Here is a 27959-nt window from a genome sequence, read left to right as displayed (position 1 = left end):
AAAGAGCGTGTATCCAGTTCCCATAAATCACCAAAAGCCGAGGTCATTGGGTGAAGAAATAAAATTCCGCACTTCATCCGAGGGCATGAGACGGAAGCCCATCGGATTGCCTGCTCCACACTCCACGAGCATCCCCAGAAGGCAACCAACGTCAAACACACAAATAACCGTCCACAATCACACACACACGCAAAATGGGGGGGTAAAATAAAAATGGACAAAAAAAAACAAAAAACAAAAAACAAAAAACAAACAAAAAATCCGGTTTTGGAAACGGGGAAAAAAAACAAAAAAAAAAAACAAAAGACAAAAGACAAAATGCCCCTCTTCCTTCTCTTTTTTTCTTTTAACTTCTCTTTTTTTTTTTTTTTTTCAACGCACACCGCAAAAAAAAAAGCAAAAAAACAAAAAACCAAAGCGGAAGAGAAAAATAATAAATAAATAAATAAATAAATAAATAAAAAAGAGTGGGATTTCAATCAGTGAAAAAAAAAAAAAAAAAGAAAAGAAAAGAGGGAACTTTCTTTTTTCTTCTTTTCTCTTCCCCTCAAGCTCCTCCCCCCTTTTTTTTTTTTTCTTTTTTTTTTGCTCCCCCTCCTCGTTTAAATGAAGACCAATGAACAAATGTTTGCGTTAATAAAACAACACGCACACACACACGCACAGTGAGAAAAGAGTGAGAAAAGAGTGAAAAGAGAAGCAAAAACGGCAGTAATAAAAAACGTGTGGTAATTAAAACACGCAAACCAAAAAAAAAAAAAAAAAAACAAAAAACAAAAGGAAAAAAAAAGTATTTTTGTAAGCAAAAGTTCAAAGCAGTAATATTATTTATAAACACACACACACGCACGTATTTTGTATGTGTATTGGTATCCTTGTAATGTAATGTAATGTAATGTTGTTATGTATACAATTCAGTTTCCCCCCCCTCCCTCCCCTTCTCTGTTTGGCGATAAAAATAAAGTCAAAGATATTCCAGGTACTATCTGGTCCAACCACACAAACACGCACAAGCGAGATAAACAGAGAGAAACTCAAAAAAAGAAAAAAAGAAAAAAAGGTACAAATCCGCAAACAGTTAAAACCAGAAAAACAAACAACAGTTAAGAACAAACAACACACACACACACACGAATGAATGTGTTTTCCTCTTCTTCTTCTTCTTCCTGCTGCTGCTGCTGCTGCGCACAAACAAAAAACTTCCCACCCCCCGCCCTTTTTTTTTTCTTCTTTTGTCGCTTTTGTTTTCTTTTCTTCTCTTCTTTGCTATTTTGCAGCCGCCCCCTGATATAAATAAATATATATTTTTATACAAACACGCACACACTCGTGGGTTTTTTTTTTCTTCTGTTTTTTTCTCCTTTTTTTTTTTTATTATTTGTTTTCTTTTCCTGCACCTCCCGTTGTTATTCGTGCGGGCGTCTTCCTTTTCTAACTTTTCTTTTTTCTTTTCTTTTCTTTTTTTTTTTTTTTCCGCGTCTCGCCGCCCCGCCTCAATCAAAACCACCACCCGCACAGAAACGCCGGGGCGATGGCCGCAAGATTACGTGTGGGTGTTGTTTTGTGCGGAGGGACGAAATGCAGCCGTGGAGTTCTCCCACGCGTCCCACACACGAAAAAAAAAAAAAAAAAAAAACGCACAGAAACTGTCAGTCAACAAACAACAAACAACCGAAAAGGAAGTGGCGCTCCTCTTTCTCTCTCACGGAACCAAAGACAAAAAACAAACAAACAAACAAACAAACAAAAACAATGACAAAATCCAATGAACCGGCGGAGAACACCTGCAAGCGGTGTGAGTGCGTGCAAGATATATATCTATATATCTATATATCTCACTCTCAGGGAAGAAAAAGAGGGATTCCCACTTCACAAATTCACCCCCTCCGCTTTTCTTCCTGCCTGACTGCTTGCTTTACTTCCGTCCCCCTAACCCTCGCCCCCTTCTCCCTCCAACCGCCTGGAGGATGATGTGGCAGCAGATGGGCGACCGGGTAGACGGGTCCGTATTATCCCCTTTTTGACCTGCGGCTGCACTTCCGCCACGCAGGCACACAAAGACAACCCTTCTCTTTTATTCCTTCTTTTTTTTTTATTCTTCTTTTCTTTTCCCCCCTCCCTCCCTGTGGGCTCTATGATTGCTGTGTGGGGGATAAGCCTTCGGTATGTTTAGATCCAACTACTGGCGGGCATGCGCACACAAGAGCAAAGAGCAAAGAGAAAAAGAGAAAAAGAAAGATCCAAACAGAAGGCAGTAAGAATTGAAGGAAAAGAAAAACAAACAAACAAACAAACAAACAAACAAAAAAAAGAAAAGAAATGAAGATTGGGGAAGCGCGGAGTCATGGCCGGGTTAATTCTGTGAAACCCCCTTCCTCTCCCTCTCTTTCTTTCCCCTTTCCCCTTTCCCCCCCCGAAGAAAAAAAAAAAAAAGTCAATAGAGAAATAATAAAAAAAAAAAAAAAAGGAAGAGAAAAAGAGAGGAAAACCCACCCACCCACACAGAGAGAGAGAGAGAGAGAGAGAAAGAGAGGGACGGCAGTTCGCTCCCCTTCATTTCTCTGATGTCCATCAGGACAAATGTCTTTATTTTTTTTTTTTTTTCCCCCTTTTTCTTCTCCTTCCAGAAACAACCAGACATGCTCTGCAGTCGCGGTGTGTACATGCGTGCAGGGCACGTGTACAAAACGCAACCACAACCACAACAAAGCCAACCACAGAAATATCTGTCAAGGCCATGTAGATTATTTCACACCCCATTCATCACAAAAACAACAATAACAACGACAACGACAAATTTACTTTCCATTTCTTTTTTTTCTTTTTCTTAAAAAAAAAACAAAAACAAAAACCGCACATCTACAGTCTCCAAACACGCACGAAGAAAGGAATATTAGTACTAACAATAACAATAACAATAACAATAATATTAGTAGTAGTCGTAGGAGTAGGAGTAGTCATAACAACAGTAAAGGGGAATGTCAAAAAAAAAAAAAAAGAAAAGTGCGGTGGAGCTCAGAACCAACCAGCCAAAAAACGCGCGGAAGTAAATAAAATGTATAAATATATAAATTTGTGCCACGAAGAACTCAAAATGCCGCATGCGCACTCCTTTTCTTCTATTTTCTTTTCTCTTCTGTTTTTTTTTTCTTTTTTCTTCCATTGTGGGCAGGTGTTAAGAGGGGGAGGGGAAGCGGGAGCGGGAGCGGGGGACTTTTGTGAGAAAAAAACAAAACAAAAAAAAAAAAAAAAAGCAAAAAAACTGAGGAAAATAAGAGGAGACGAAAGGGGGAGAAAAAAAAAACAAAACAAAACAAACAAAAAAAAAAAAATCAGTTGATGCATAAAGAAACAGGGGAGTCGACCAAAATAGACCCGCTATCATCTCCTTTGCTCCATCCGATCGCCCATTTACTTCCAAAAGCCTCAGAAATAAAACAAAAACAAAAACAAAAAAAACACCACCAAAACCACAACGACGTTCGCTGCGGGGGTCACGGGGTTCCCTTCCCGCTCGCGGGGAGGAGAGTCATGGAGGAGACACACGCCTTCGTTCCTCACCACACGCGCCTCAAAGTCAGTCGCCTCGTCCCGCAGAGAAACAACACAAATAGCCGGAGGCCAGAGAGGGGGAGAGGGGGAGAGGGAGGGAGACACTGCGGTGAATCCCCTCCCATTCCCTCTTTTCCCTTCTTCTTCTTCTTCTCAAAAGACACACGCAGAGAAAAACACACGCACAAACAAACAAAAACAAAAACAAAAACAAAAACGACGGCAAAAAAAAAAAAACAAAAAAAAAACAAAAAAAAACAAAAACCAAAACAATAACACGCTCTCTATCTTTCGCTTCAACAATTATAAGACACAAAGGTACATGTAGGCATATCTTTATTTATATATAAATAAAGATATATAAAGTTATATATATATATGTGCTTACATGTGCAGGGTATACATTACAAAATATGTGATTGACTGACAACAACAACAACAAAAAAGGTAAGAACGGAGGAACTCAAATGTGAAATAAAAAAAAAAAAAAAAAAAAAGAGTAGGGCACAGCCGAGGGGAACACAGCGGGCCCACACACAAAGATTTCTCCCTCTCCCTCTCTTTTTCTTTTGTTTGTTTGTTTAACTTCCGAACGTATTAATTTAGAAACATATTTATATGTGTCTTCCTGTTTGTGTCTTCCTCCTCTTCCCTCCTCCTCCTCCTCCTCGCCGCTTCCCAAAGTCCAGTTGACATGTGACTGAAGGACTCAAAAACAAAAACAAAAACAAAAAAAAAACCAAAAATTCATCGTGAACGACAAACGCTGCAGAAAAACCAAAAAAAAAAAAAAAAAAAAAAAAAAAACAAAAACAACACAAAACTAACAAAAAACAACACAAAACTAACAAAAACAACACAAAACAACACATCCCCTCCAGACATACGCACGCACGCACGCACAGAAGTTAAATCGAAGAATAAACAAACCAAAAGGAAAAGGAAAAACAACACACAAGTTGGAAGTCAATGAGAAGTCCACCCAGTAACATCTAAACAAAACAAAACAAAACATAAACTTCACACTCAGAAAGAAAAAAAGAAAAGAAAAGAAAAGAAAAGAAATATCTCCCAAGAGAGAGAGGATGCTTCTTTTTTATTTTCATTATTATTTTGATAGCCAAAAGGAAAATTAGCGCACGTGATGGAATGTGTATGCGCAATTTCAAAAAACAAAAACAAAAACAAAACAAAAACCACAAAAAAAAACGCAAAACAACGACGAAGAGAAAGAAGGAAAAACAACAAACAAAAAACAACAACGAAAATAAAAGAAGGAGTGTCACATATATATATATTTATATATATATGTGTGTGTGTGTGGTTATATATATATAAGTATATAAGTATGTGTGTACCAAAAATAGTGGTGTCACCAAACGGAATTCTCAAGAGCACCTGAGAATTGTAGTCGTCGTCGTTAAACGCTATTGAAGTCCTCCTCTTCGCAGAAACGCACCTTCTCCATCAAACTGCATGCCACGATTGAATTTATGGGCCTTGTTGTTGTTGTGGTTATTGTACGGGTATTGGATGTTGTATTGCCTCCACTTGCCACGTCCAGTTCCATTTCGCCGTTTGTCGACATTTCGTGACTTTTCAAAAAAATGTCTATCCCACCATTCATTGCACTCTTTCAGCCACAGACTCATGTTTTCCCGCGTCTGCTCCGCTTTATTTGGCAGCGTAGGACACGGCTCTTCCAACTCCAAGCGAACGCCCTTGTTGTTGCTGATGTTCACGGCACAACTGCCACCGAGCCAGGCAGAATAGTCCTCATTTAGAAGTGCCTTGATGCGCTCGTACCATCGACGTACCGGATTGTACAACATTAAAAGGGGAAGCTGAGGATTTTCCCCTTCCAGTATACTCATCGCCTCACACCGCACAGGGGGCGGAAGCATCTTTGAGAATCGCAGCAGTGGGGTCCTGGCTTTGTTGTATGACACATATGTTGGCTGTATCGTTCGTGACTCCATGACGTAAGGGTAAGGAGATACAGTTGGCTGATTCTGCGAAACAAATAATGGCGTGGGGTACAGCTGCTGTTGCAGTTGCTCGTTTCTTGTTGGCTTGCTCGCATCAAAGACGACATTTTCTTCATTGTTCATCTCATTAAGAGGCCACACCTCCCCAACGGGATGTATCGAAGCGTACATGGGAAGGCCGTGCATCATGTTATCAAATTGGGGCACGCAGGTGGATTCCGTGATGGAGTTCTCCTCAATGGAATGGGAGGCGGTCAACAAGGCACGTCCACTCTCGCTCTTCACGCTTGAAAACTGCGGCGAAAGTTCACAGCGTGACATAATCGCCGGGGTTTCACACCCAAATGTGTGCATGGGCGATTGCACCGTTGAAGACGACGTGTTGCTGCACCTCGCCATGCATTGTCCCTGACGCGGCGTCAGTGCGATTGGACACGGCCCAGAAACGGAGGCGGAGTTGCATTCCTCTTGGGCAACCTTAAGGCGCTGCGACCTGTTCTCGGTTTCAAGCCTATAGTATGGATTCCAGGAGTACTTGTTTTCCGCGGAGTACGTCACATTTGGCCCGGGAGAGAAATTGACACGGCACCTGCTGCGCACCGTGTAGAAAGTGAGACTTGCATTTCCGTGCGGTGGCCGCGTCTCGGAGCGCTCGTGCGGCTGAAACGGGCATTGGTCGGTGGACACAATTGGGCTGACGAGAGGACACGGAAGCGATTCGTGCAGCGTTGCTCCGTGATGCATGCTTTCCAACGATGTAAATGAAAAGAAGAACAAAAACAACAAAACAAAAAAACAAAACAAAAACAGCGAAAGCCTTACTTTCTTTTGTTTCTTTTTTCTTTTTTACTTCTTATATTTCCTCTGCTTTCGTTCTTTCTTTTTTTTGTGTGTTTTTTTTTTTTTGTTTTTTTCCCCCACCTTTTGATTGCGCTCGGTTCTTTATGTGATGTGATATCGTCCCTTTGTTAAAAACTATTCCCTTCGCCCCAACAACCGGGCAGCCACGCTGAAATACAAATAAATATTTGTGTGTGTGTGTTAAAGGCCGCAGGAAGAGAGAGAGAGAGAGAGAAAGGAAGGAAGGAGCAGACATGAGCGGGTAAAGGCACACACAAAAAACAAAACAACAACAACAAAAAAAAAAACAAGAAGGGGGGAACTTAAGAGGAGAGCGAGAGGAGCGTCGGACATGTCCGCCACGCAGGATCCGCCGGATGCACACACCAAACACCGCACAATACATAACATACCATTCTCTTTTCTTCCCTTGGCACAAGCCGCTGCGGGAAATGAGCCACAGCGCAAGTTGACTCCCTAAAAAACAAACAAAAAGACAAAACCACGCAGAAAAGGCGTCCCCCACCCCGCCAAGACACACACACACACACACACGCTCACCTCCGCGTCGTAACACATTGGAACCCGCCATGCCCCAAAGAAAAGGGAGAGGAAACACTGATATGCAAGGTAGAAAAAAAAAGAGGTACGCACGTGACAAATGAATAGGAGTTACACGGCAGCCAACAAAGACATACATGCATACATACAAAAACAAATAAAGACAAATAAACAAACGAAGCTCCCCAAGACATAATGTAACAGAAAAGAAAGTAACGAAAGGGGGCGGTGGAATAAAAACTGGCATGTATTTTATTTTTATGTTTATTTTTCTATTCATTTAACAATAAAGCGAATAAATAAATAAATAAATGGAAAATGAAAGAAAAAAATATATATATATATATGTATCTAAAAGAAATAATGATAATAATAACAATAATAATAACAAACAAACAACAACGAACGTCTTCCTTAAGAAATTAAGGCGCAAATCACCCTTGTGCACCTATTTACATCGCGTCAGGTGGGAGAACACGAGCCTCCACACGTTCGCCCAGATAGAGCTCATCACACCGCAGCCCAATAGGACTATATATATATATATAAAGGGGGGAAGAAAATTTCATGGATACATAGAGCCGACACCGCCTGCAGGCAAATGATAAATGCTCGCAGCTTCGTAGGTCGGAAAGAAGCCTCGCCTGTCGCACCGCTGTACAAACTGAAATTCACGTTGTTGGATGTCATAATGATGGTGACCTTTCCAACGGGGATTCATGTGCTGCCCCGGTTGTTGATGTTCCTGCTGCCAATAATTATACCGCTGCTGATACCGTGGCATACGGTTCTGGCGATAATAATGCGGCTGTTGTTCCTGTTGTTCCTGTTGCTGCCTTTGTTGCTTCTGCTTCCGATTTTGGTGTTTTTTTTTTTTTGGTGGTAGGGGCGGCGGTGGTGGCGGTGGTGGCGGTGGCTGGTGCTGAATATTGTGCCCCAGATTCCTCCGCTCCTTCTCCTTCCATTCCTGCAACTCGTGCTTCTGCTTCTCCAACGAAAGATCGGAGAAAGGGATGGTGGTGCGCTTGTACCAGTTCCGCACACGATCCACGTCGGTGGACTTGATGACCGGGGCGTACGGGTCCCATGAAAATTTAGTGAAACACGGCGAGAACTGCACGGCAAGCATTTTCGGCCACTTGTAGTCGTCGTCGCCGACGTCAGGCTTCCTTCGCCTCTCCGGTGGGGCGTCAACTGCGCCGCCGCCGCCGCCCTCCTCGGCCCACTCGCACGCCAAAAGTTGCGGGGCTTCAACCGGCTGGTTGTCCGCTTCGCAAAGCGGCGCCACGACCCGCGACCCCGGCGAGTTTTCCGACTCCATTTGATGACCGCACACACACACACACACACAATAAATAAATAAATGCCGACACCGCCAGGCTAAGCAACTTGTTACTCCTTCCGGTCTGCAGAAAAGCAAAAACAAAAAGAAAAAGAAAAAGAAAAAAACAATCGGTGATGCACGCAAACACTGGGAGCAACGGCAGGCACAACAACAACAACAAAACAACAACTACAAAAACAACCACAAAATACACCACCTCCTTATTTTTCTTCTGCGCTCTCGTTCTCATATGGTTGGCTCTGGACGATGGTGCGTCCAATTAGAGACCCACCGCACACTGCACTAAACAAGGCAACAAAAAGGAAGGAAAAAAAATAAGAAAAAAACTAAAAAACTTCTCATTCAGTCATTCACGCCTGACAAATGGCGGAGCGCATGTCACCACCAAACGTACTGCCTCAGGGAAGATCGCGTCCGCCTTCTTTTGCATCTTGGCACCGGCCTTATGTGCATCTTCCAACCATTCCTGCCGCACCACCTTGTCATCAGGACACAACATAAGACCCATGGTTCGGCGGAGCATCGATTCCTCCAGTAGCACCGCCCTCACCCAATCCCCCGCCTGCTCCCGCAGCGTTCGCTCCCCCCATCGTGGAACTTCTCGTGGGGTTGACGACGCATCGTCGGAGGAAATGGAAAAACACTTCATGGACGGTAGCCGGGTTCCCTGCACACTCACATGGGGTGTGTTTTCTGAAGGTTCGACGGTGACATCACCGCCGTGTTGAATTCCTCTATTGCGCACCACAGTTGTATCGGAAGGAGCGGCACAATCCACATGAATGCGCACATCGTACAGCTCTCCGCTAGGCTCATCCTCAGTACGGCCACCAAAGAGAAAAAAACGAAAGCCTGGCATCACAGGATCCACACACATAGCTGCCATTGTACGGCCCTCTGGCAATATGGAGACAATATTCTTTATCAACTTCCAGTTCTGAGAGCCCTCAGCATTATCCTCCTGATTTACATGCCATAATTCTGTCTTCATCGCCTCCCCATAACACTCACGCTTCTGAAAGGATTTATTACCAGTCTTCCTGAAATAACCCACAGGAAAAGATGACGGCAAACAGCCAACATCTACAAATGCCTCTCGCCATATATGACGCATGTAATTGTAAACATGCACGTCTTTATGCGTTTCTATCATTCCGCGACTGTCGTACGTAAATCCACCAAGAACGAAAATGTCCAAGCCACGTGTCACCATCACAGCACCCGTACGCCAGAGCGCGGAGCTATTAAAATGCCTACATCTGTGCGGGATTGTTATCGGCATTCTACATCGCCTACTATCCCTTCTCATTAAGAGAAGATTCTCAACATACTCCATAATACGTGCCCCCGGTTTTTTGTCATATGGACGCAGGAAAAATTCCCGCATGAATCGTAAGGGCGTTTCTTCCCGCACCATGATCCACTGTCGTGTATATGCATTGAGTACCCACATATCGTTATAGAAGTAAATGCCATCGCGTCCACCAAACACAAAGAAAAAGAAATCTCTACAGACCGTAGAACACGCCCTTCTTCTACCGGGAAAGACAGTGGCTCCTAATGACGGCAGGATCTGCAACAAACGCTTCTCCCCTTCGCCGTACTGTAGTTTTCCAGAAGAAGGCGGTGGAGTCGTCAGGTATAAAAAGTACGTGGTGTTATAAGCCTCTGTGTCATTCATCCCACCAAACACAACCACCACCTCAACACGACGTTGCTCTCTTTTACGTGCTGCTGCTGCTGCTGCTGCTGCTTTTTTCGACGATAACGATGGCGGCAGTCGCTTCGTGGTGCCGTCCTCGCAGACCGGAATAAACAGCGTTTGCGCCACCGATCCCCACATGGACGGTAACGGGGTGGTGAGATTTATTTTTGTCCACAGTCGTCGCTCAATGTCCAGCTGGAAGGCGGGAGCGGTGCCGCCATCCCCGCTCTTAACACCCCCGTGCACAAATAAAAAACGCCCACCTCCAAATAAAGTGCCACTCTGACCAAATGCCTTCGGTGGCATCCCGTCATCCACCACTTGATCCGCATCAGTTTCACCCCCACCGCTCACTGCCGAGCGGCGGGCCGGACCAGGCACACCACGACAAATGAGCTGCACCCACCGCTGCTCGTCAATCAAATATTCCCACGTGTCATTCAGAAAACCCTCCGGCCCAACCTCCAGCCCGCCATGCAGAATAAGGCTTCGACGGGGAGCGCATGGGAGCAAGAGATGACCGCTGCGCGGCGGTGGTACCTGATGCAGTGGCTGACGCAACTCCTCGGATGTATGTAAACCAAACGATGCGGTCACACTCGAGCTTCGACACGCTGCTGCTGCTGCTGCTTTTGCCCCTGATGATGATGGCTGCACCGAGGCCATCTTTTTCCCCTTTCCAGGGGACTCTGACAATCCCGGTTCTCGCGTCGATACCAAATTATTCGTGGCATCGTCATGAAGCCGGAAAAAAGTGACATGATACTTCGCCTCCAACTCCTCCGCCATGAAACCCCCCGTTCCAGAAGGGGGCTCTTCGTAATATAAACCCCTATTCCGCACGGGAATTGGCATTTTTTCCTTTTTTTTTTTTTTTCGTTTCTCCTATTCCCCCCTCAACTTCTCGCCCTCTTCTGCAATTATATATATATATAGGAGTGCCAACAACAGAAATCACCGGTATGGCGACAAATTTGCCCTTGACACCTGGCCCTAACTTTTATTTGTTTCCTTTTCTCTTCTTCTCGTTTTTGCTGTTGTCCTCTCCCTATTCTCTTTGCATTATGAATACCCCCGCATCATAACACGCATGTATGCATGCGTATCCACGTATGTTTGTGAAGAAAAAAAGATGCAAAAACAACAACAAAAAAGAAAAAAGAACGATCCGGTGTAGGAGAGAAATACAGAATTCTGCATAAACGCCACGAAAAGGCAGGCATGTATGCACGCATTTATGTCTCCAATGGAAAAAAGGGGAGCCGCACCCTTTTTTTTTTTTTCTTCCCTTCATTCTCTTTTCTTTTTTCCGTCAGTTAATACCGGAGAACACGACAAGACGACAACGCGTAGATACACACACACACACACCAACACACACCAACACGCACCAACACACAAAAAGGAAAGAAAGAGCAGCGGGCTGCCTCCACACGTTGATGTGTCCGAGGACATTGAAGTGTCGCAGCCACCCCCCCCTTTTTTTTTCTTTCTGCCTCTGTTGGCCGTACAAAACACAAAACAACAACAACAAGAAAGAAAGAAAGAAAGAAAAAACCACCAGCTCTCACTTCAGTTTTTCCCTTTCCCTCCACTTGACTCCTTTATTTTCCCCTCCACCACCGTGCTGTGCATCCCCGTCTTCCCGCGTACACTCACTCACTCACTCGCACACAAAAACAGGACTGCGGTGAGTCAAAGGGAGGAGCAAATGACAAGAGAGTCACAGCACCAATATAAAAAAAAAAAAAAAAAAAAAAAAAAAAAGAAGGGGAAAGAAAAAATTAAAGCAAAACAAAATGAGAACCATCACTTTCACTTTCATTGAATATCAACATAATGAACTGTAATATAAATATCCATCCATCTAATATATTTATTATATATAAACAACATTGTATTATTTTCAGAAAAGTGACGAGGCATCCATCAAAAAGAAAAAAAAAAAAAAAAAAAAGAAAAGGGGGATGTGGGGGAGCCAAATTTCGCAGCCATAAAAATGTGAGTGCCCACCACCCACACACACATATATATTATAAATATATTATAAATATATTGTGCAATTGGGGAGAGCCAACAGCGCACATACACACACAGAAAAACAAGATAAAACAAATAAATAAATAAATAGCACACAGGTAATATAAACAAATATATAAATAAATAAAACTGACCGAACGCACTGCAAATGGAGAGGGAGGAAGGAGGCAAGATGCATACGTGTCTGTGCGTGCGTGAATTGACTCGTGTTGGTCACAAAAAAAAACAAAAACAAAAACAAACAAACATCAAAAAAGAAACAAAGGTACCAGCAGGGAAATGGGTATTAGTATTATTAGTGGTGGCGGTGGTGAGGGAAGAAACATATCGACGCTTCCCAAAAAAAAAGAAAAAGAAAAATAAGGCAGATGGTCTGCACGCGTGTGTGTTTGTGTGCATGGGGGGGGTGGTGGTGGTGGTGGGAAATGAGGAATGGGGCCGCAGCACAACAGTGCGCACACGACGGCAAGAGGAGGGAGAGGGGAGAGGCGGCGGGGGTAATTTGTGACAAAAGTACAAAAAACAAACAAAAAGATACATGAAGCCTACACACATACATGCATACATATATATATATAAAGGATAATAAGAATTCCCGCCCCCTTTCCCCTGATCCGCAGCACACACACACAAAAAAAAAAAAAAAAAATAGACATACACATGCATGCCAGACCAAATCCTCTCCCCTTTCTCTCCCTTCTTCCGCCACCCGGCATCCCATCCCGACCACGGCAGCGGGTAAAAGTACAAACAAACAAATTTTCAAAACAAACACACACACACACAGATAAAAGAAAAAAAAAAAAAAAAGAAATGCTTGGCATTGGGAAAAGCAAGTAAAAAACAACAAAAAAGGCTACGCGCCTGGCTGGGGGTTTGATCCCATTCCTACAAGAAATAAAAGTACAGCAGTAATAAATTACAGTTTGGCATCCGTGCGCCCGACACTCCCCCACCTCCCTTTTCCCCGCACACACGCACACATGCGGAGTCTCAACGACGTTCTCTGGCAACCGGGCTCGCCGTGAGCGCACAAGGTGCCAGTCGTCGTTACTGCGGCCCCCTTTCCTCCACGTGCAGGGCGGGGTGGAACGGAGGGAGGGAGGGAAAACAAAAGACAAAAAAACGAACCGCACTCCAACGTGGCGTCATATAATTAATCCCTTCTGGCCGCACGCTCTTCCCTCACATCTCTAAAAAAAAACAAACACGTGCGCCATTTGGGTACAAAATGTGCAGGCAAAAAATCAAACAAACAAAAAACAAATCCATATAAATATATAAATATATATGAAGCATAATAATAATAATATATATATATATATGTACACTTATATATATTATTATATAAACCAACAAGGGTGGTATTTACCTCCCCCCAAAACAACAACAACAACAACAACAAAAACAACGTATCGCACTGTGTGTAACAATTAAAATACATGCCTTATACAGCGACATATTTTTTCATATATGTTTATATATTGCAGCCCCTCTTTTTTTTTTTTCTCTGTTTCTCCCTCTCTTTACTGCACTCGATTCCCCTCCTCCCCTCCCCTCCCCTCTTTTATTATCATTATTTTTTTCTTTCATGACGGTGATTCAATTAAAACCTGGCGAACACATCAACTCGCATGTGAGCACTTCGACAACACACTGAAAACTCGATTGGGGTGGTGCCCGCCTTCCTTTTTTTTTTCCGTTTCTCCCTCTCTGAAGGGGGGCGGGGGGGGTAAAAAAAAGGAAAGAGAACAAAAAAAAACAAAAACAAAAGCCCTCGTACGTGCTGAAGACTACATTCGTCATTCAAATGCACGTGCGCCATAAAAAAAAAAAAAAAAAAAAGAAGTCTCATGAAATCTGCGTCCCATCAACTTGGAAAAAAGAAGAAAAGAAAAAACAAATTTCTCGCCTTTGCTGCGTGCACTTGTATTAAATTTAAACAAAGTCCAAATAATCTATTTTTTTTTTTTTTCTCCTTTCATAAGCATACATTATTCATATATAGGTGGTATATAGGTATGTATATGAACGTACAAGAAAATTTCTCTCCATTTCTTCCTCTTCCCGCTTCACCGGTCATCCTCCAAAATTGTTATAGCACAGCCAGGTACCAATATGTTACCAAGATACACACACATATATATATGTGTATTCTGAGGGACCAGACCAAAGCTGGGGAGGCAATAATAACAATATCTGTCAGTTCTTTACACACGCACACACAGACAGACACACACCCCATTAAACACCATATTAAACAATAAGTAGGCGGGGAAGCCGGTGGATTACAAAAAACGAAGAAAAAAAAAATTTGGATACTGCAAAAATGGCTGTGTATTCTGTGCAAAAGAAAAGAAAAAATCAATTAGCAAACTTAAGGGCCCCTTTTTTTTTTTCTTTTTTTGTAATCCTCTTCGTTCATTATCATCATCGATTCACTGAAAGAAACTCTCCATTCTGGCATGAACAAAGAAAATAAGAGTTCACTCACCCTTGAGCCAGAATTAATCCCATATATATATATATATAAATATATAAATATGCCATGTACATATCCATACAAATGTCATTTATGAGTCCGTGCCGTTGTGCTTCCCCTCCATCACCACTATCCTTGGATCTCTCTCTAACATCCCTGTCGGGCTGACTGCGGCAGCACCATCATGCATCTTGTTACAGGCAGGGGAGGCATTCACCCCAACGTGCGTCGCATTTGGAGCATTCAAAGAATTCACAACGTTTTCCATATCCGACTGCCTTCCACCTGGGTAGTAACAATACTGCGGCGGCTGGGCCTGCTGTTTCTGGGAAAAAAGGAATGGTAGCTGTTGTTGCTGCTCATTCCTGGCAAGCACAATAAGTCGCGCCAGAACCTCAAGCTCTTGCATGTTCATCCCCGTCATGCTTCCCGGCGCCGGATTTGGGATCGGCGCTGAGGGCAGAAACTGGGCACCAAGATCATTCATATGCTGAAGCTGCTGATCAAAGCGCATAACGGCCGCGGGGTCAAATATACCAGGGGCGGCGCATGGCGGGGGAAGCCCCATAAATGGAGGCTGCGACGGCAGCTGGATTCCCCACGGTGCACAGAGTGCTGGTGGCTGCTGGAATGGTTGTTGCTGTTGTTGTGGTTGCTGCTGCGGCAGCAGTGGCACACGCAGCCTGTCATTAAAGGGGGGCGCATTATTTGCGGCAAAAGGGTTAGAATAAGGAGGAATTGTCAACTCCACACCTGCTGGAGGCACAGAAGCCCCCGCGTAGGCAAACTGATATGCCAAAGGGTGCGCAGCTGCGCCAGCTGATAGGGAAGGAGCCGCTGCGGTTGGTGCTGTGAAGAACTGCTGGGGTGCGTGCGGCAGCTGTGGTAAATGTATGGCGTTGGCATCGATGGGAGGAATTCGCATAGAAGATGCATTGCCTCTAGACCCTCTGGATCGTGAGCCACCGTTACCCGAGGTTCGCCTGGATTTCGTGTGTCGCACCTCCTCCTTTTCTCGCTCCCGTTGCCGTTGTTTCTCCATGTATGCTGCAAGTTCCTCCTCCGTGAAGACACGATGTGCCGTCACACCCACCATGGCGGGTCGCCGCTTTACTTCGCCTTCTTTCGTCGCTGCGGCCTTCCCCTCTTCACTAATGGCATCCTCTCCCGTACGTGGCTGGGGCTGTGAAGATGTCTCAGCATTCGCAAATGAGGTGATGTCGTCCCCACCCGTACGCCTGTCGGCGGTTTCTTCCTTGGCGGGTGTGGTTTCTCGGGGTGCTACCGCAGGCGGAGTGTGTGGTCCCTCCGCAACCTCCTTCGTCTCAGTCCCTGCGGGGGAGCCGTTTGAGAGACTCTTTGCTTCCATGGGCTCTGGCGCGTTAACGCCTGCGTCACTGCTGGCAATTTCGCCCTCTTTTTTCGCCACCACCACCACCACCACATCATCTGTCTCCACCTGCAGCACCCCCTCCTCCTCTTCCTTGCGGGAGGTGGGAGAAGACACGGTGCCATTTTGTCCTCTATGACCGTTTACTGTCATGATTGCCGCCGATGGGAGCGAAGTCTCGTCCATTAAATACCGTCACACTGCGGAGAGACACGTACAAACACAACTTCTCTCCCGTATTTTTTTGTTTTTTCCCTCTCTTGTCGCCCACAGACCTCCACGTTTACGCTTGTGGTTCACTCTTTCTCTCTCTCTATTCTCCCTGCAGGTCACCCCTTATTATTTCTCTTCTTGTGTCGTAGCAGGATAACGTTTCCTCCCCTCTCTCTCTATATATATATATATATATATATTTCTTTTCTCCCTACGTGTGGGTATTTCACTAATTATCGGTAACCAACCCCACCACACCCCAGGAGAGAAACAAACACAAAAACCACAACAACAAAAACAACAAAAATATGAGAGAAAATAGAAGCGCACAAAGCTAACACCACATCATTCATAAACAAAAAGACGGTGGCAGGGAAAGGAGACACAAAAGTTGCAAATAAACAAATCCATCAACCATCATTTCCCTTTTTTTTTCTTTTTCATTTTTTGGGGGCGTCACTGGACAGCAGTGTGTGTGTGTGTGTGTGTGTACACGGTCTGTCGTGTATCCATTTGCACCAGCAGATCACATATGCTCCCCCCAGAAGAAACAAAGAGAGAAGAAGCAAGGGGGGAAAAAAAGAAAGATGTATACTTGGGTAATGCGCTCATCCTTTTAAAAGAACACACGGGCAAGTGGCTCAACGCAGACGCAGAGACAGGTATATGAATATCGTTACACAAATACATGCAACGAAAAATAAATGGATGCTATCGCATGAAAAAAGAATTAGGACTTGATCGTGCGGAGGGCACGCAGCGCTACTTCAGCTGCTGCATTTTCTGCATCCCTTCGTGCTGTGCACCACTGAGGCCCCTTAAACGTCGCAACACCACCCTTCTTGTTGAGCAGTGGAAGTTCAACCGTCGCCAAGTAACTGCGAGGACCTTTGCGGCCCTTGCGACCGCCAGTCGCCTCCAACTGCTGCTCCTCCACTAAAAAAATAACAGACTTGTGCACAGGCGTGTGTGGCCACCGCGCGGCGCACTCCTCTTTCAGCAATTCACTCATATACTTCTTCTCTCGTAACTCCTCCCGTGTTTTGCGAGCCTCTGCAGTAGGGCCTACGATGACGTTGCTGCTGGGGTGCGGTTTCCTCACCATGGACGGCGGTGGGACGGCGGGAGCGGTTGCAGCTGTCGATAATCCCGCATCCGCCCCCATCGCCGTTGTTGCTGTTGTTGAGCCGCCAACACCGTTCGCCTTCTCACTATTCGCCATTTCGTTGCTGTTCGTGTTGTTTTTTTTAATGTCACGTCGCGCAAGTCCAGTGAGGGTTCCATCTGTTCGCTGCACCGCCTTATGTTCCTCCAGCAGCTCCCTCACAGCCACCCAGGCAAATCGCAGTTGGTCCAACTGCACGTACGTGAAGCAGCGCAGAAGCTGCTTGTCCTCGTAGCAGCAAAGAAAGTGCCCCCCTCCCTTTTCTTCCTGCAGAGGCGAAAAGTATTTTCCCGGGGTCTCCACAAGCGCACGTGTGATGCTGCGTGGGCCCCGTGGCGTGGGAAAACGGAATGTTTGTACCGTATACAGCAGGGCGCCGTTTGGGATGACTTTGCTCTCTCGTGTGAAGAAGGACTCAAAATGTGGAAGAAGTCTTCTCGTCTCTCGCACCTCCGCAGAGACATCCTCGCCCACGCTGCCACGCGGTGTCCCATTGGCCTCATCCTTCTCTCTGCTGACCTGCTTCGGCAGCCATCCCGCCAACTGAAACACCGGCAGTAGCCACCGCAGCGCGCTGAAGATACCGACGGCGGGCACCACCTCGTCTCCCGCCTCCTCACCCTGCCGTGCAAACACGATCGGGTACTCAATGGGGCATGCTGGAGGCGCGGGGACATCCGCCGCTGCTGTTGTCCTCGCAGCCATCTTTCCTTTTTCTTTTTCCCTCCCTCTCCCCTTCGATACAACGTCCTTGACCCAAAAAGAGAGAGAGAGAGGGGCAACGATACACGGGAACACACACACACACAAACAAACAAATAAATAAACTCGAGCATAAGATGGATGCGTTGAGTGATGGCGATTGTAGCCAAAAGAGGAAAATATGGAGAGTAAAAGCAGTCATTTCTTTTCCATTTCCATTTGTATACACGTGCAGTCTTAGGCACAGATACATTCATACATGTATACGCATTCATATTTATCCAGGCAAAGAATCCAAAGCAAAAAAAAAAAAAAAAATAACAACAACAAATCTATCGTTCTCCCCCCTCTCCAAAGACACGCATACACACACAAATACACACCACTTTTCTCGTCTTTTTCTGTCCATCAATTTTATGGCTTGCAGAGCTCCCTCGCCCTTTGCCTCAATAGCATCATTCGCACCAAAGTCAAGATCACCTACGCAGTTGTATGATTGAAGTGGGACGTCTCCAGCCAATTCTTCCCTTTCTCCCCGTTGTTAAGCAAATAAATTCATCGTGCTGATCATCCCATCTTCGTCCCCCGTCGGTCCAAACGCCATCCAGAGAAGAAAAAGCGAAAACAACGACAGCACGGGGAGGCAAATGGCGTGGAGAATATCAATGGAATCTTCAATGACAGCAAAAAACAGTTGTGCGGTCGTTGCAACGGTGCTTACTGTGCCACCCATTGCAGTCTGCATCAGCGGAGCCGACTTCACGGCAATATTGCGGAGAGCATCACCCACCTGAGAGATACTCAGTTCACCACCAGGGGGTACTTTGCCAATAAAACTCAAGGATCCTCTGCGTGGCGCATTGAAGGAGGACTGCTTCCGCCGAACATAAGCCTCATCTTCTTCCCTCGTTTCCACTCGACATCGTGGCGACCTTCCCTCCTCCTTTTCTGACGTCGGCGGAAGAACGGGGGAGCTTTGCACCTCGTCAATGGAAGGGTTATTTTCCAAACACCGACGCGAAAGGCCTCCAAAAATTCCTTCCAGGATACTATTCGATCGCCGATCCCGTAAATGTCGAAATGTCACGATATCGGATGAGTTGGCTTCGATGGGTTCCGCATCAATTGGCCGTTTGTTTTCATACTTTCCTTTACGCTTCCGTTTATTCCAACAGTCCCCGTAGTCCTCACCACAAACAGTGCGGTCCAACATCTCCACAGTTTCCTCCGTCTCAGTACGGGCATGAAAGTTAGTGGGACAATCAAATGTTGCAAGAGATGGCAGTTCTCCACAACCGCCTGAGTCTTCTTCTAACAGCTGCGCAGATGCGGGAACTTTTGCTTCGAGGGGCAACACGGGCGACCGCTGTTTACTCCACACTCCAGTTTTTGACACCCCATCGCCTGAATTGTTGTTGCCATGGGACGGAGGGGAGTTCATGGATGTAGCGGTGTTCGTGGGCCGATCGGCAGCAGAGGTACTACATCCACTGTTCTCATGGCCTACAGCCATGTTTTCGGAACCATTTTGCCGTCCCGTTTCCTTTTTTGTGCCGCCGCTGTTTTGTGAGAGGGGATCCTTGTCGAGTTCTACACCCGAAAGCTCGCTTCTCTCCCTGATGGAGGCAGGGTCTCCATGGGAGGGTCGGTAGGGGACCATGACGCAGCCATTACCACGGCGATGGCTGTCAAACATTTTGGCTGAACTTCGGCTGTACGGATTTCGGTATAATTTGGAATTTTGGCCGTGAATAACAGCGCCATCCATATTTTTGAGCCACCGCACTGGCTCACCGAGCAAAGGGGGCAAACTGCTCTCACTCTCACCGCGTCCCTTCAGGCACCGCAGTACCTTTTGTCGCCAAATTACATACTTCTCCCTCTCCCTATTTAACCATGCCATGGCATTTTTCACGTACTTGGCTCCGCTACCAAGTTTCCCATAGTAAACAAAAAAATAAGGGCACTGCGAAGAGGTATTGGGTGTGTTTTCAACGCTTATAGAAAAAGGCGGCTGTGAGTTACTATCCAAATCCAAAAAATCCAAACTGTTTTCATACGGTTTTACTGTGGAAGAGAGACTTTGGGACGACAAGAGAAGATCGCTTGTGCTGTTGTAATTGCTGTGGACAGTCCCCTTCGCAAGAGAGCTTTTGGAAATTTCACTCGTGTCTAGAGCACCCAGCGGTCCTTTAGGATCCATTAAAGGCGACATCTGGGTGCAAGCATCCTCTCTTTTTTTCAGTCGCTTCGGGGTGGAAGGAGTCTCTCCCTCCTCGTGACTCTCCGTGCTGTAAGAAAAATGAAGACACCGCGGCAATGAGGTGGAAGACCCCCTACACCTCGTGGTGGGCTGCACTCTTTTTGGCAGCCCTTTTTCCCGGTAACGGTTTGTGAAACTATTCCCTGTCGTAGATACATCTCCGCCACTCACAGCTGCATCCGTAAAACTATTGCTGGTGGCTTGCTGCGGAGGTAAAGGTTGCGGATTCTGCGCGGACTCCTCCTCTCCCTTCGCAGGGAGAGCCAACGGTTTATGCGTTCGCACACCCGAGTTAGCGTCACGCAGAAAAACTTCTGTTATCGTCGAACCGAGCCGTAAGTTGACGTCATGACTGTCGCTTCGGAGGCGGCTCCAGTTGGCGCAGTCTGGCGGCCCGCTCAGCAGCACTTTCCGCCGCTCGCCCGGCAGGAGAACACCGTCGGGGACTGTGGGCTCCAGAGGTGAAAAGAATTTTGGATGAGAGCAACGAAGCGAGAAGATGACAGCCGAGCCGTTCACTCCAGGCACGAAGGCGTTGTGTACAGAAACCTCCAAATTGCCATCAGGCAACAACGCCGTCTGGGCCGTTATGCGTAGCGCCTCCCCAGTCGCCATAATGGCCGCACAACACGCGGATTGTCGCTCAACTCCTCGTTGCAAACCCTCCGCCCTCCCCTCCCACCCACACACACCCCCTTTTTTCTTTTCTCTTTTATGGTTTCTTCGTGTACCCCTCTCTCTCCTATCTCGACCAAACCAAAGCCGGGGTGCTTGGCTATGAAAGAAAGAATTCAAGGAAGAAAAGAACAGAGAAAATCATAAGAAAAATCCCCCCTCCCTCCCCCTCTATCCACTCCCCAATGCAGCCTCCAAAAGAAAACTCAACGCTCATAAAGAAAACCACGTGGCTGTCATTTCCACCACCAAAAAAATTTTTTTTTTCACTCTATAAATAAATAAATAAATGCACATGCATGTTAAAGAGGCATTTTTGTTGCAGAAGAGGGGCTATGCGGAAACAAGCTGATATGCCCAGCAACACTCACAGACAAACCTCCATTCTTGTCTAGTAAATGCATCAAAAAGAATACACACACAACAGTGAGACAAATCTAAATACACTCCGAGTAGTAACTGAAATTTCTCGTTTTCCCCCTTCCCACTCACGTAAAAGCAGGAATCATAAAAAAAAAGAAGAAAAGATGCCACTACTTATCTGTGGTGGACTGCGCACGTTTGGCGGTTTTCTCCACGTCTGCCGCACGAGAAATTCGTTCGCGTGACCGTCGCGCGCTGTTTGGGTGAACTGAATGTGAGGAACCCAACCGAGCGCGCCGTGACAACACGCTTCTTTGTGGTGATTTACTCGGTTCATTGTGGCGTGGCTCCTTTTCTGTCCGCAGCTCAGCAGTCACGGAGAACACGGCATTTGTGTCATGGTGAAGAATCACCCACTCCCGCCCACGCTGCGTTGGTGACGGGCCGCTCCGCAACAGGCGTGCCTGCGACTCGTCAACTGTGAAGCACCCATCAATAGCCATGTGCTGGGGCATAAAAGAAATCAGCAACATAGCAATGCCCAGAAAACCCTCCCCCGCATCCGCGGGCGCTGAATTGTCTGACGTCTTTTTCGCTGCAGAGGCATGTTGCGGCACATTTGGGTTTTCAGGGGCAGAACGCACATGCATCGGGTCACACTGCTGCTTCTTTCGATGCGGATGAAAAAGTGGTTGATGCAATGAAGTTGCGGGTGGCGGCGCATGCGGGGGCTGCGACGGTCCTTGTTGTTGCGGGCTCATAATGTGGTCGTTGCTGCCAACACGGCTCGTGTTGCCCTCTCTTCTCTCGGCACAAAGCCATCCATCCTCCTTGCGTGGTGGGTCGCAATGGCCGCCCCGCAGTGCGGACAGATATTCCCCAGCCGTGCAGACAGCGTGCAGCTGATCAATATCTCCAAGGGCCTTTTTCGCAAGGCAGCGAAGTCCCTCGCTGTAGCCGTCCTTCAGGGCAAGAATCTCCGCTGTCAGTATCTCCTGTTCATGCTGCATGCATTCAATTTCCTCCCGCAACTTGTTGGCGCGTGCCGCCTGTTCTTCTTCACGCGTCACAGCTTCCTGCTTGGCTGCTTCCGCAGTGTGTGCGGCTTCTTGAGCCGACTGGAAACTCCGCTCCGCCTCCTCAACCCGTCGCGCCGCCGCATCATACATCACATGCACCTCCTCCAACTCCTTGAGAAGGCTTTCACGATCATCTTTCAATTGCTGCAGCTCCCGCATCAACTGCCGCACGCGAAGACGCAACTCCTCACACTCCTCTTGAAGTTCCTGGCGTTCCGTGTTTTTGGTGTCCAGTAGCCGGCGCAGCTCAGTGACAAGCTCCTTCCATGGCACGTCTTTGCCCACCTCCCCCGTTAAGGCGCTCTCCATCGTTGCCATAGCGTTTGACTTGATGTCAGATTCCCCCTCCTCTTCTACCGATTCGTAGACACTTCCAGACGCCTCCTGAGTTCCAATAACGCTGCGTCTTGGTGGGCTAGTGGGAGGAGGCGGCGGGGTCACAATACACGAGAGTCCCGCTACATCTTGTTCCTCTTCTGTATTCGTGGCTTCATCATTCTTCTCACGTGGAGTGGTCTGTGCCGCCGCCTCCACGCTTTGAACCATTGCCATGACCTCCTTGGATGCCACCATGGGTTCCCTCTTCTCCCATTCATTTACATCATGGCCCTCTAAAGCTGCAGTGTCCGTCGTGTCGAACACTGTTTGGGTCTCCCTCGAGAGACTCCCCGCATACGTCTCTGCGAGGGCGGTGGGGAACATCTCGCGGTACAACTTCCTGTTGAAGCACTGCGCAAAGTAATGTGCCCACTCCATGTGCTCTTGTGTGCTTTGTGTACGGAAAAGAACAGGCGGATTCACCACCTTGCCGCCGCTCTGTGTGTTGGGTTGCTTGGGGATGAAACCAAAGTAAGCGTGACTCGTGTCACCTGCATGTTGCATGGCAATGCAGGCCATCAACTCATCGTACCGATCCGGTCGCTTTCGCTGGACATTCAGTGATTCCCTGCCCTCATCTTCTTGGGAATTTACGGCATCGCTGGTATCCTCCGTCTCGCCTGCTTCAATGCCTCCAGTTTTCTTATTCTTCATTGTCGTCTCCGCCTTGAGCTTCTTCCTTCTGTTAATGAGGGAGGAAAAAAATTTGCTACTGCCCGACTCCTGCTGCCGCGTACGAGCGGGACCCAATGCTTCAGCCGCCTGGAGCAGATCCTCTCCGCCCACTGACACGTCGCGAAACGACGGCACAAAGTACTCCATGTCCCTAAAGGGCACTACAAGCAGCGTCCGCTGGAAAGCATGCCGTTTGTAATCCTCCTCACTGCGGTAGACAGAAAGTCCGCGGTCATCGGCCACAACAAAGTACGTGCGCCACGAGCTCAGGAAAAACCGAGCCGATGCTTTTTTGTGAAGCATGTCTGCTACATTGATCATCGACAGCACTCCGCAGACTTGTGCCATGCTGTAGGGAAGTCCAAGTGGCAGAGGTAAATTGGGGAGGCCATGCACATGAGGGGGTGCCCGGTCCACCAAAAGCAACGGGTCTCTTTCTCTGTTCTTCACTGCGCTTGCCAACGCGCCAAAGAAACGTGATTCCATTGCCGAAAATAAAGCATTGTATTTGCCGGAAGGACCTGACGGACACTGCCGGTACGCAGCGTAGGCAGCAAAACGATAACTGGTAGCCAGAGAACTACGCAGCCGCAGGATCTCTCGGTCCTTTTCCCGCACAAGATTAAGTACAAGACGGCTTTCTTGAGGCGTCACGTGCAAACTGAGGCGCTGTCGTGCCACGGGGTCCAACGCGGTGATTGACGAACTGGTTTCTTTACCGTTGCTTAAACTCAATTTTTCTCCTCCCCATTTATTCGGCTGATGAGACGCCACAGTTGATAATTCTTCATTTTGTTGCAACAGTGCGTAAAGGATGCGCTCGGCCGCGGCGTTGGGGTTCTGGTATTGCCCCACAGCTCCACTGTCGGGTAGAGTTGACTGAATGACAGAGAATCCATCTGGGCCGTACACGGGAGCCCATGAACTTCCGGCGAGAACGTTTTCATTCTCACACATTGAAGGTTTCCACCCGCGGTATCGATCCTGCGTGCTAATCTCTGCTGAGGGTTGCTCAATGTGTAGACGCGGCGACGTGGTTTTTGTTGTAGCGTTCACACCCTCTAACTTTATCGACTCACGGGCCCTGCTGAGATCAATTGATGCGTCCGCTGCCCCGTGCGATGGCGCTGACGGCAATGGCGATAGTGATGGCGCCGCCCTGTTTGTCGCTGACGCGCTGTGGCTGCGGCCAGCATTACTCATATGGTCTAACGTGCTGCTACTCATGCGCCCAAACGCCGCGGACACATCCACCAGTGGCCGGGGCGAGTGCACAGTTTCCCCAACAACCGACGGTGTATGTTGTTCCCAGCCATGGCGGGCATGCTCGGCATGGTCCTCATGGATATCGCCCTGGGGAGCAACAGCGTCACGACCGCCTCTACTGTCAAAGTTCTCGTAAGGTTTAAGAGAGAATCGCGTTTCCCTCCACTCTTCTTTCGGTTGTTCGACGTTTTCTCGTCCCCGCCTCACTCCATCCATGCCGTGTGCGAGGACCCGAGAACTTCTCATGCTGGGTCGCTTCAACGCCCGCTGCAGGCCTATGTCATTCACCAACCGGGGCTGCAGCGTGTCGCTCACCCGCGGAGCCCCTGGCTCGTAGGCCCCGCCATCATAATCCGCATACGAAGTGTAGGCGCTGTCGTGCCTGTCCCAACTCGCAACACCGCCACGGTGCCCCATTTCATGCTGTCCGCTCCATTGCCTCTCGTCGAAAGAGTCGTGGTCAAAGAGACGTGCGTCGCGCTCCCTGCGTTGCTGCGGCCGTAAAAAGGCCCCTAGTGAAGGATTCTTACGCATTGAGCGTCTCACGCTCAGAGAAGAAAGCAAGAAAAGAATAAAGAGTGATATATATATATATATGGAAAGGAAGGGAGAGAGTAGGAGAACAGAAATACGCTCGAGCAACACTCCCTCATTTTCTCTTTTTATTACATTCAAGCAGCGGAACACACTCTTTCTTTGCCCGCAGACAACACTGCGTAGTGGAGAACTGCTCAAGAACAAAAGAAAAAAAAATATATATATAAACCATATATGCCCCTGCAAAGAAAAAAGAAATGGGAGGAAAAGAGAAAAGGGGCAACGAGAGAAGGGCGACAAAGCCCATCTTTCCCACCAAGAGGAAAAAAAAAAAAAGACAAACACCATGGGCGGAGACACACATGCAGAAAGCATCATTGGACGGAATCCATGGAATCCATTTACCACCTCTTTTTTCTCTCGTCCTTCTCGTCTCTCTCGGCCATTGGGGGGGGGATCACTGTACATATTATTTGTTTCCTTCTTTTTAGTTGATCAGTAGGGGCGTTCAAGGCTGTAGCCAAAAAGCTCCGCGTGGTCGGCGTCGTCAGGTCTCCTGTAAGCCGTGGCCGACTGATTCATACGCGCCGCCGAATTTAACAGGCGCGAGGCAGCAAAATGGCCCTCACTTTTCATCGCCAATGGCACTGACCATCCGATGTCCTGTGCGGATGTCTGCGGCTTCTTGTACTTTTCCTGCGGGGACAGTGCGTTGCGTGCCTTCAGGTACATGGCAGCGGCGCCACGTGGATTCACACCGTCATTGCGGAAAAGGATGGTCTGCAGGGCATCATTGTCCTTGCGGTAGGCCTCGATTCTTTCCGCCTCGCGCTCCAGTGTGCGTTCGAGGGCCTCAACGCGTCTCTTCTCTTCACCCTTATTGTACTTTTTCGACCAGTTGCTGTGGATCCGCTCCTCCGCCTCCACTTGGGCCTGCCAGCAGGACGAGGCGCCGTGACTAGTTTTGAAGCCCATGGCTATCGTCACGGAGGGCTTCATGCTCTTCTCGTAGAGCTGCGGGTTGACGGAGGGGCATTTGAACTTTTTCTTGGACGTCATACTTCCCTCGACGCCCTGGACGCGTCACTGGGCGTGTGCAATGTGGCTGCGTGCGTTTACGGTTGGATGGATCCAGACAAACCCTCTTTTTTCCTTTTAATTTATTGCCGTCGTTCAGCAGAGACACAGCAGGGAAGAAGAAAAAAAAAATCAAAGAAGGCAAGTGAACCATGCATGCACACATGCGATGACATTCCAGAAAAAAAGAAAGAAAGAGAGAGAAAGAGAGGGAAAGGAGTGAATAAAATAAAAGTAAGATTGCAAAGAGTAAACACAATGGCAATCACGCGGGGACCACCGCTTTCTTTTTTTTTTTTTTTTCTTCTTCTTGTTGTCCTTATGAGAAAATTTTGATGATTGTTGTCTCTAAGCCGCCCAAACACGCACACTTGTGCAGAGACTCACGCACAATAAAAATAAACAAACATCACCACCATGCTCACAGAGAAATAATAATTATCGACCAAAAGACACGTTTACATATGTAGGTGTATCTGTAAACAGACAGAAAGCCTTCTCCGTCCCTTCCCTCAATACTTTCTTCTCTCGTCTCCAGGGAAATTAAGAAGAAGAAGAAGAAGCAGAAAAAGGGCAAGTTATATATTCGGCTACCGTCAAAGTGCCCAATCTTTCATCTTCACAGAGCCATACGTCTTTGGGAGTTCAAGCACCGGGTAATCCTTTCCCACGGGCGATACTTCAAACATCGGGGAGTGCCCGCAGTACCGAAGCAATTGGTAGCGTATGGACAGTTGAACTTGCACCCCCGCAAGTGCCCCAGGATGCGCATCCTCCAAAGTGTACTTCTGTGCGTTTTCGAGCGACCACTGCGCCGCCGCCGCCTTGCTTTTGAGCACGGTGTCGAGGAGTATCACTTCGTTCACAACGTAATTCTCCGTGCGATAGCGGGCGACACAGGCAACGTACACTGCCTTTGTGTTCCAGTCCCACACCGGCGAGAAGTCTGCCCTCAGCGTAAACTTAAAAAACACGTAGTCCCGCAGCGGCGGTGGTTTCTGGCCCTGGGCGTAAATGACCGGCATTGGCATCCGCATCAGCGGCGACATGGAGACGTTGAAGACTGAGATGATGGGTGATACATTTTTTGGGCCCAGCGGTGCGAAGCTGCTGGCCACAACGATGAACAAGCCTAAAAAACCCACCGACACTGACATCGTCAGAATCTCCAGGACACGCTGGGAGACGCTGTGCATCTTCTCCCCTTCTTTCGTCGCTTCACCCACCCCAAGGCAATCGACCTTCTCCTACCCCAAATTCCTGCTTTCCTCTTCCCGCGTCGCCTCCCCTTCCCCGCTCCCTACAGAGTAAGTAAAGACAAAAAAAAAAAAAAAAAGGAGGTGTGTGGGGAGGAGAAAGAGAGAAATACATGTGAAATGTCAACAGGCAGATATAAGGGGATGATGCCTCCAATTGAACTCACAATATCCCATAAAGAGCCGTGTGTGTATGTGCGTGCGCGTCTGGGAGGGAGAAATGATCATTTCAGGGTCCAGCATGATACAACACGGCGGTAATGGAAAAAACGCAGTCGTGGGGAACACCAGAGCTTTTACGCGTCACCGTGTCGAAGTCGCTCCTTTTGAAGGGTGTTGAACGCACCACGCAGCTCCTCGTATTGGGCCCTAAGCTGTGGTACGCTGCCGCCGTCACTTTTGCACCA

At 47.4% G+C, this 27959-nt stretch overlaps 9 protein-coding genes across 9 annotated transcripts, besides 81 other annotated features; all 9 read right to left on the bottom strand.

The window, feature by feature from the left end:
- Positions 1-2912: a sequence feature (heterozygous, Esmeraldo-like haplotype).
- Positions 220-260: a microsatellite.
- Positions 280-319: a microsatellite.
- Positions 332-373: a sequence feature (A-rich).
- Positions 433-462: a microsatellite.
- Positions 486-512: a microsatellite.
- Positions 564-587: a microsatellite.
- Positions 749-790: a microsatellite.
- Positions 877-899: a microsatellite.
- Positions 993-1139: a microsatellite.
- Positions 1218-1273: a sequence feature (A-rich).
- Positions 1288-1312: a sequence feature (AT_rich).
- Positions 1335-1390: a sequence feature (A-rich).
- Positions 1437-1473: a microsatellite.
- Positions 1616-1636: a microsatellite.
- Positions 1717-1748: a microsatellite.
- Positions 2067-2111: a sequence feature (A-rich).
- Positions 2276-2310: a microsatellite.
- Positions 2311-2326: a microsatellite.
- Positions 2368-2415: a repeat region.
- Positions 2417-2488: a sequence feature (T-rich).
- Positions 2504-2536: a microsatellite.
- Positions 2766-2796: a microsatellite.
- Positions 2887-2971: a microsatellite.
- Positions 2913-2983: a sequence feature (areas merged during assembly that could not be assigned to a particular haplotype. This can correspond to areas where the two haplotypes were merged or to regions with more than two copies in the genome that were merged during assembly.).
- Positions 2984-4262: a sequence feature (areas merged during assembly that could not be assigned to a particular haplotype. This can correspond to areas where the two haplotypes were merged or to regions with more than two copies in the genome that were merged during assembly.).
- Positions 3048-3075: a sequence feature (AT_rich).
- Positions 3112-3159: a sequence feature (A-rich).
- Positions 3224-3332: a sequence feature (T-rich).
- Positions 3435-3456: a microsatellite.
- Positions 3624-3654: a repeat region.
- Positions 3743-3830: a microsatellite.
- Positions 3872-3944: a microsatellite.
- Positions 4025-4049: a microsatellite.
- Positions 4190-4222: a microsatellite.
- Positions 4263-4298: a microsatellite.
- Positions 4263-4741: a sequence feature (haploid, Esmeraldo-like haplotype).
- Positions 4326-4423: a sequence feature (T-rich).
- Positions 4547-4566: a microsatellite.
- Positions 4587-4617: a microsatellite.
- Positions 4721-4825: a sequence feature (T-rich).
- Positions 4742-4781: a sequence feature (areas merged during assembly that could not be assigned to a particular haplotype. This can correspond to areas where the two haplotypes were merged or to regions with more than two copies in the genome that were merged during assembly.).
- Positions 4782-4792: a sequence feature (areas merged during assembly that could not be assigned to a particular haplotype. This can correspond to areas where the two haplotypes were merged or to regions with more than two copies in the genome that were merged during assembly.).
- Positions 4793-4897: a sequence feature (heterozygous, Esmeraldo-like haplotype).
- Positions 4839-4897: a microsatellite.
- Positions 4898-6322: a sequence feature (areas merged during assembly that could not be assigned to a particular haplotype. This can correspond to areas where the two haplotypes were merged or to regions with more than two copies in the genome that were merged during assembly.).
- Tc00.1047053507143.90 (uncharacterized protein) lies at positions 4980-6284 on the bottom strand (the record flags this gene model as incomplete). Its single annotated transcript, XM_807187.1, has 1 exon — positions 4980-6284. The coding sequence occupies one exon, from the start codon at positions 6282-6284 to the stop codon at positions 4980-4982; it is 1305 nt and encodes a 434-aa protein (XP_812280.1).
- Positions 6300-6349: a microsatellite.
- Positions 6323-27959: a sequence feature (heterozygous, Esmeraldo-like haplotype).
- Positions 6363-6454: a sequence feature (A-rich).
- Positions 6593-6626: a repeat region.
- Positions 6658-6694: a microsatellite.
- Positions 6916-6935: a microsatellite.
- Positions 7227-7287: a microsatellite.
- Positions 7301-7332: a microsatellite.
- On the bottom strand, positions 7507-8262 carry Tc00.1047053507143.80 (hypothetical protein, conserved; the record flags this gene model as incomplete). Its single annotated transcript, XM_807186.1, has 1 exon — positions 7507-8262. The coding sequence occupies one exon, from the start codon at positions 8260-8262 to the stop codon at positions 7507-7509; it is 756 nt and encodes a 251-aa protein (XP_812279.1).
- Positions 7819-7866: a microsatellite.
- Positions 8273-8292: a microsatellite.
- Positions 8354-8388: a microsatellite.
- Positions 8431-8472: a microsatellite.
- Positions 8633-10846, bottom strand: Tc00.1047053507143.70 (hypothetical protein, conserved; the record flags this gene model as incomplete). Its single annotated transcript, XM_807185.1, has 1 exon — positions 8633-10846. The coding sequence occupies one exon, from the start codon at positions 10844-10846 to the stop codon at positions 8633-8635; it is 2214 nt and encodes a 737-aa protein (XP_812278.1).
- Positions 10016-10040: a microsatellite.
- Positions 11347-11391: a microsatellite.
- Positions 11524-11548: a microsatellite.
- Positions 11730-11775: a microsatellite.
- Positions 11860-11881: a sequence feature (AT_rich).
- Positions 11923-11953: a microsatellite.
- Positions 12018-12048: a sequence feature (AT_rich).
- Positions 12101-12159: a microsatellite.
- Positions 12249-12295: a sequence feature (T-rich).
- Positions 12578-12609: a microsatellite.
- Positions 12821-12845: a microsatellite.
- Positions 13302-13381: a microsatellite.
- Positions 13414-13443: a microsatellite.
- Positions 13766-13804: a sequence feature (T-rich).
- Positions 13857-13879: a microsatellite.
- Positions 14547-14576: a microsatellite.
- Positions 14605-16089, bottom strand: Tc00.1047053507143.60 (uncharacterized protein; the record flags this gene model as incomplete). The annotated part of the gene is made up of 1 exon (XM_807184.1): positions 14605-16089. One exon carries the CDS (start codon positions 16087-16089, stop codon positions 14605-14607), a length of 1485 nt encoding a protein of 494 aa, XP_812277.1.
- Positions 16294-16316: a microsatellite.
- Positions 16383-16442: a sequence feature (T-rich).
- Positions 16586-16607: a microsatellite.
- On the bottom strand, positions 16847-17986 carry Tc00.1047053507143.50 (hypothetical protein, conserved; the record flags this gene model as incomplete). The annotated part of the gene is made up of 1 exon (XM_807183.1): positions 16847-17986. The coding sequence occupies one exon, from the start codon at positions 17984-17986 to the stop codon at positions 16847-16849; it is 1140 nt and encodes a 379-aa protein (XP_812276.1).
- Positions 18075-18109: a microsatellite.
- Positions 18525-20861, bottom strand: Tc00.1047053507143.40 (hypothetical protein, conserved; the record flags this gene model as incomplete). The annotated part of the gene is made up of 1 exon (XM_807182.1): positions 18525-20861. The coding sequence occupies one exon, from the start codon at positions 20859-20861 to the stop codon at positions 18525-18527; it is 2337 nt and encodes a 778-aa protein (XP_812275.1).
- Positions 21455-25216, bottom strand: Tc00.1047053507143.30 (uncharacterized protein; the record flags this gene model as incomplete). The annotated part of the gene is made up of 1 exon (XM_807181.1): positions 21455-25216. One exon carries the CDS (start codon positions 25214-25216, stop codon positions 21455-21457), a length of 3762 nt encoding a protein of 1253 aa, XP_812274.1.
- Positions 25427-25447: a sequence feature (AT_rich).
- On the bottom strand, positions 25715-26278 carry Tc00.1047053507143.20 (hypothetical protein, conserved; the record flags this gene model as incomplete). Its single annotated transcript, XM_807180.1, has 1 exon — positions 25715-26278. One exon carries the CDS (start codon positions 26276-26278, stop codon positions 25715-25717), a length of 564 nt encoding a protein of 187 aa, XP_812273.1.
- Positions 26476-26513: a sequence feature (CT-rich).
- Positions 26842-26868: a microsatellite.
- Positions 26893-27492, bottom strand: Tc00.1047053507143.10 (hypothetical protein, conserved; the record flags this gene model as incomplete). The annotated part of the gene is made up of 1 exon (XM_807179.1): positions 26893-27492. One exon carries the CDS (start codon positions 27490-27492, stop codon positions 26893-26895), a length of 600 nt encoding a protein of 199 aa, XP_812272.1.

Source organism: Trypanosoma cruzi, genomic scaffold (genome assembly GCF_000209065.1).
Source record: "Trypanosoma cruzi strain CL Brener 1047053512341 genomic scaffold, whole genome shotgun sequence".
Lineage (NCBI taxonomy): Eukaryota > Euglenozoa > Kinetoplastea > Trypanosomatida > Trypanosomatidae > Trypanosoma > Trypanosoma cruzi.
This window is presented reverse-complemented; position numbering and strand designations above follow the sequence as displayed.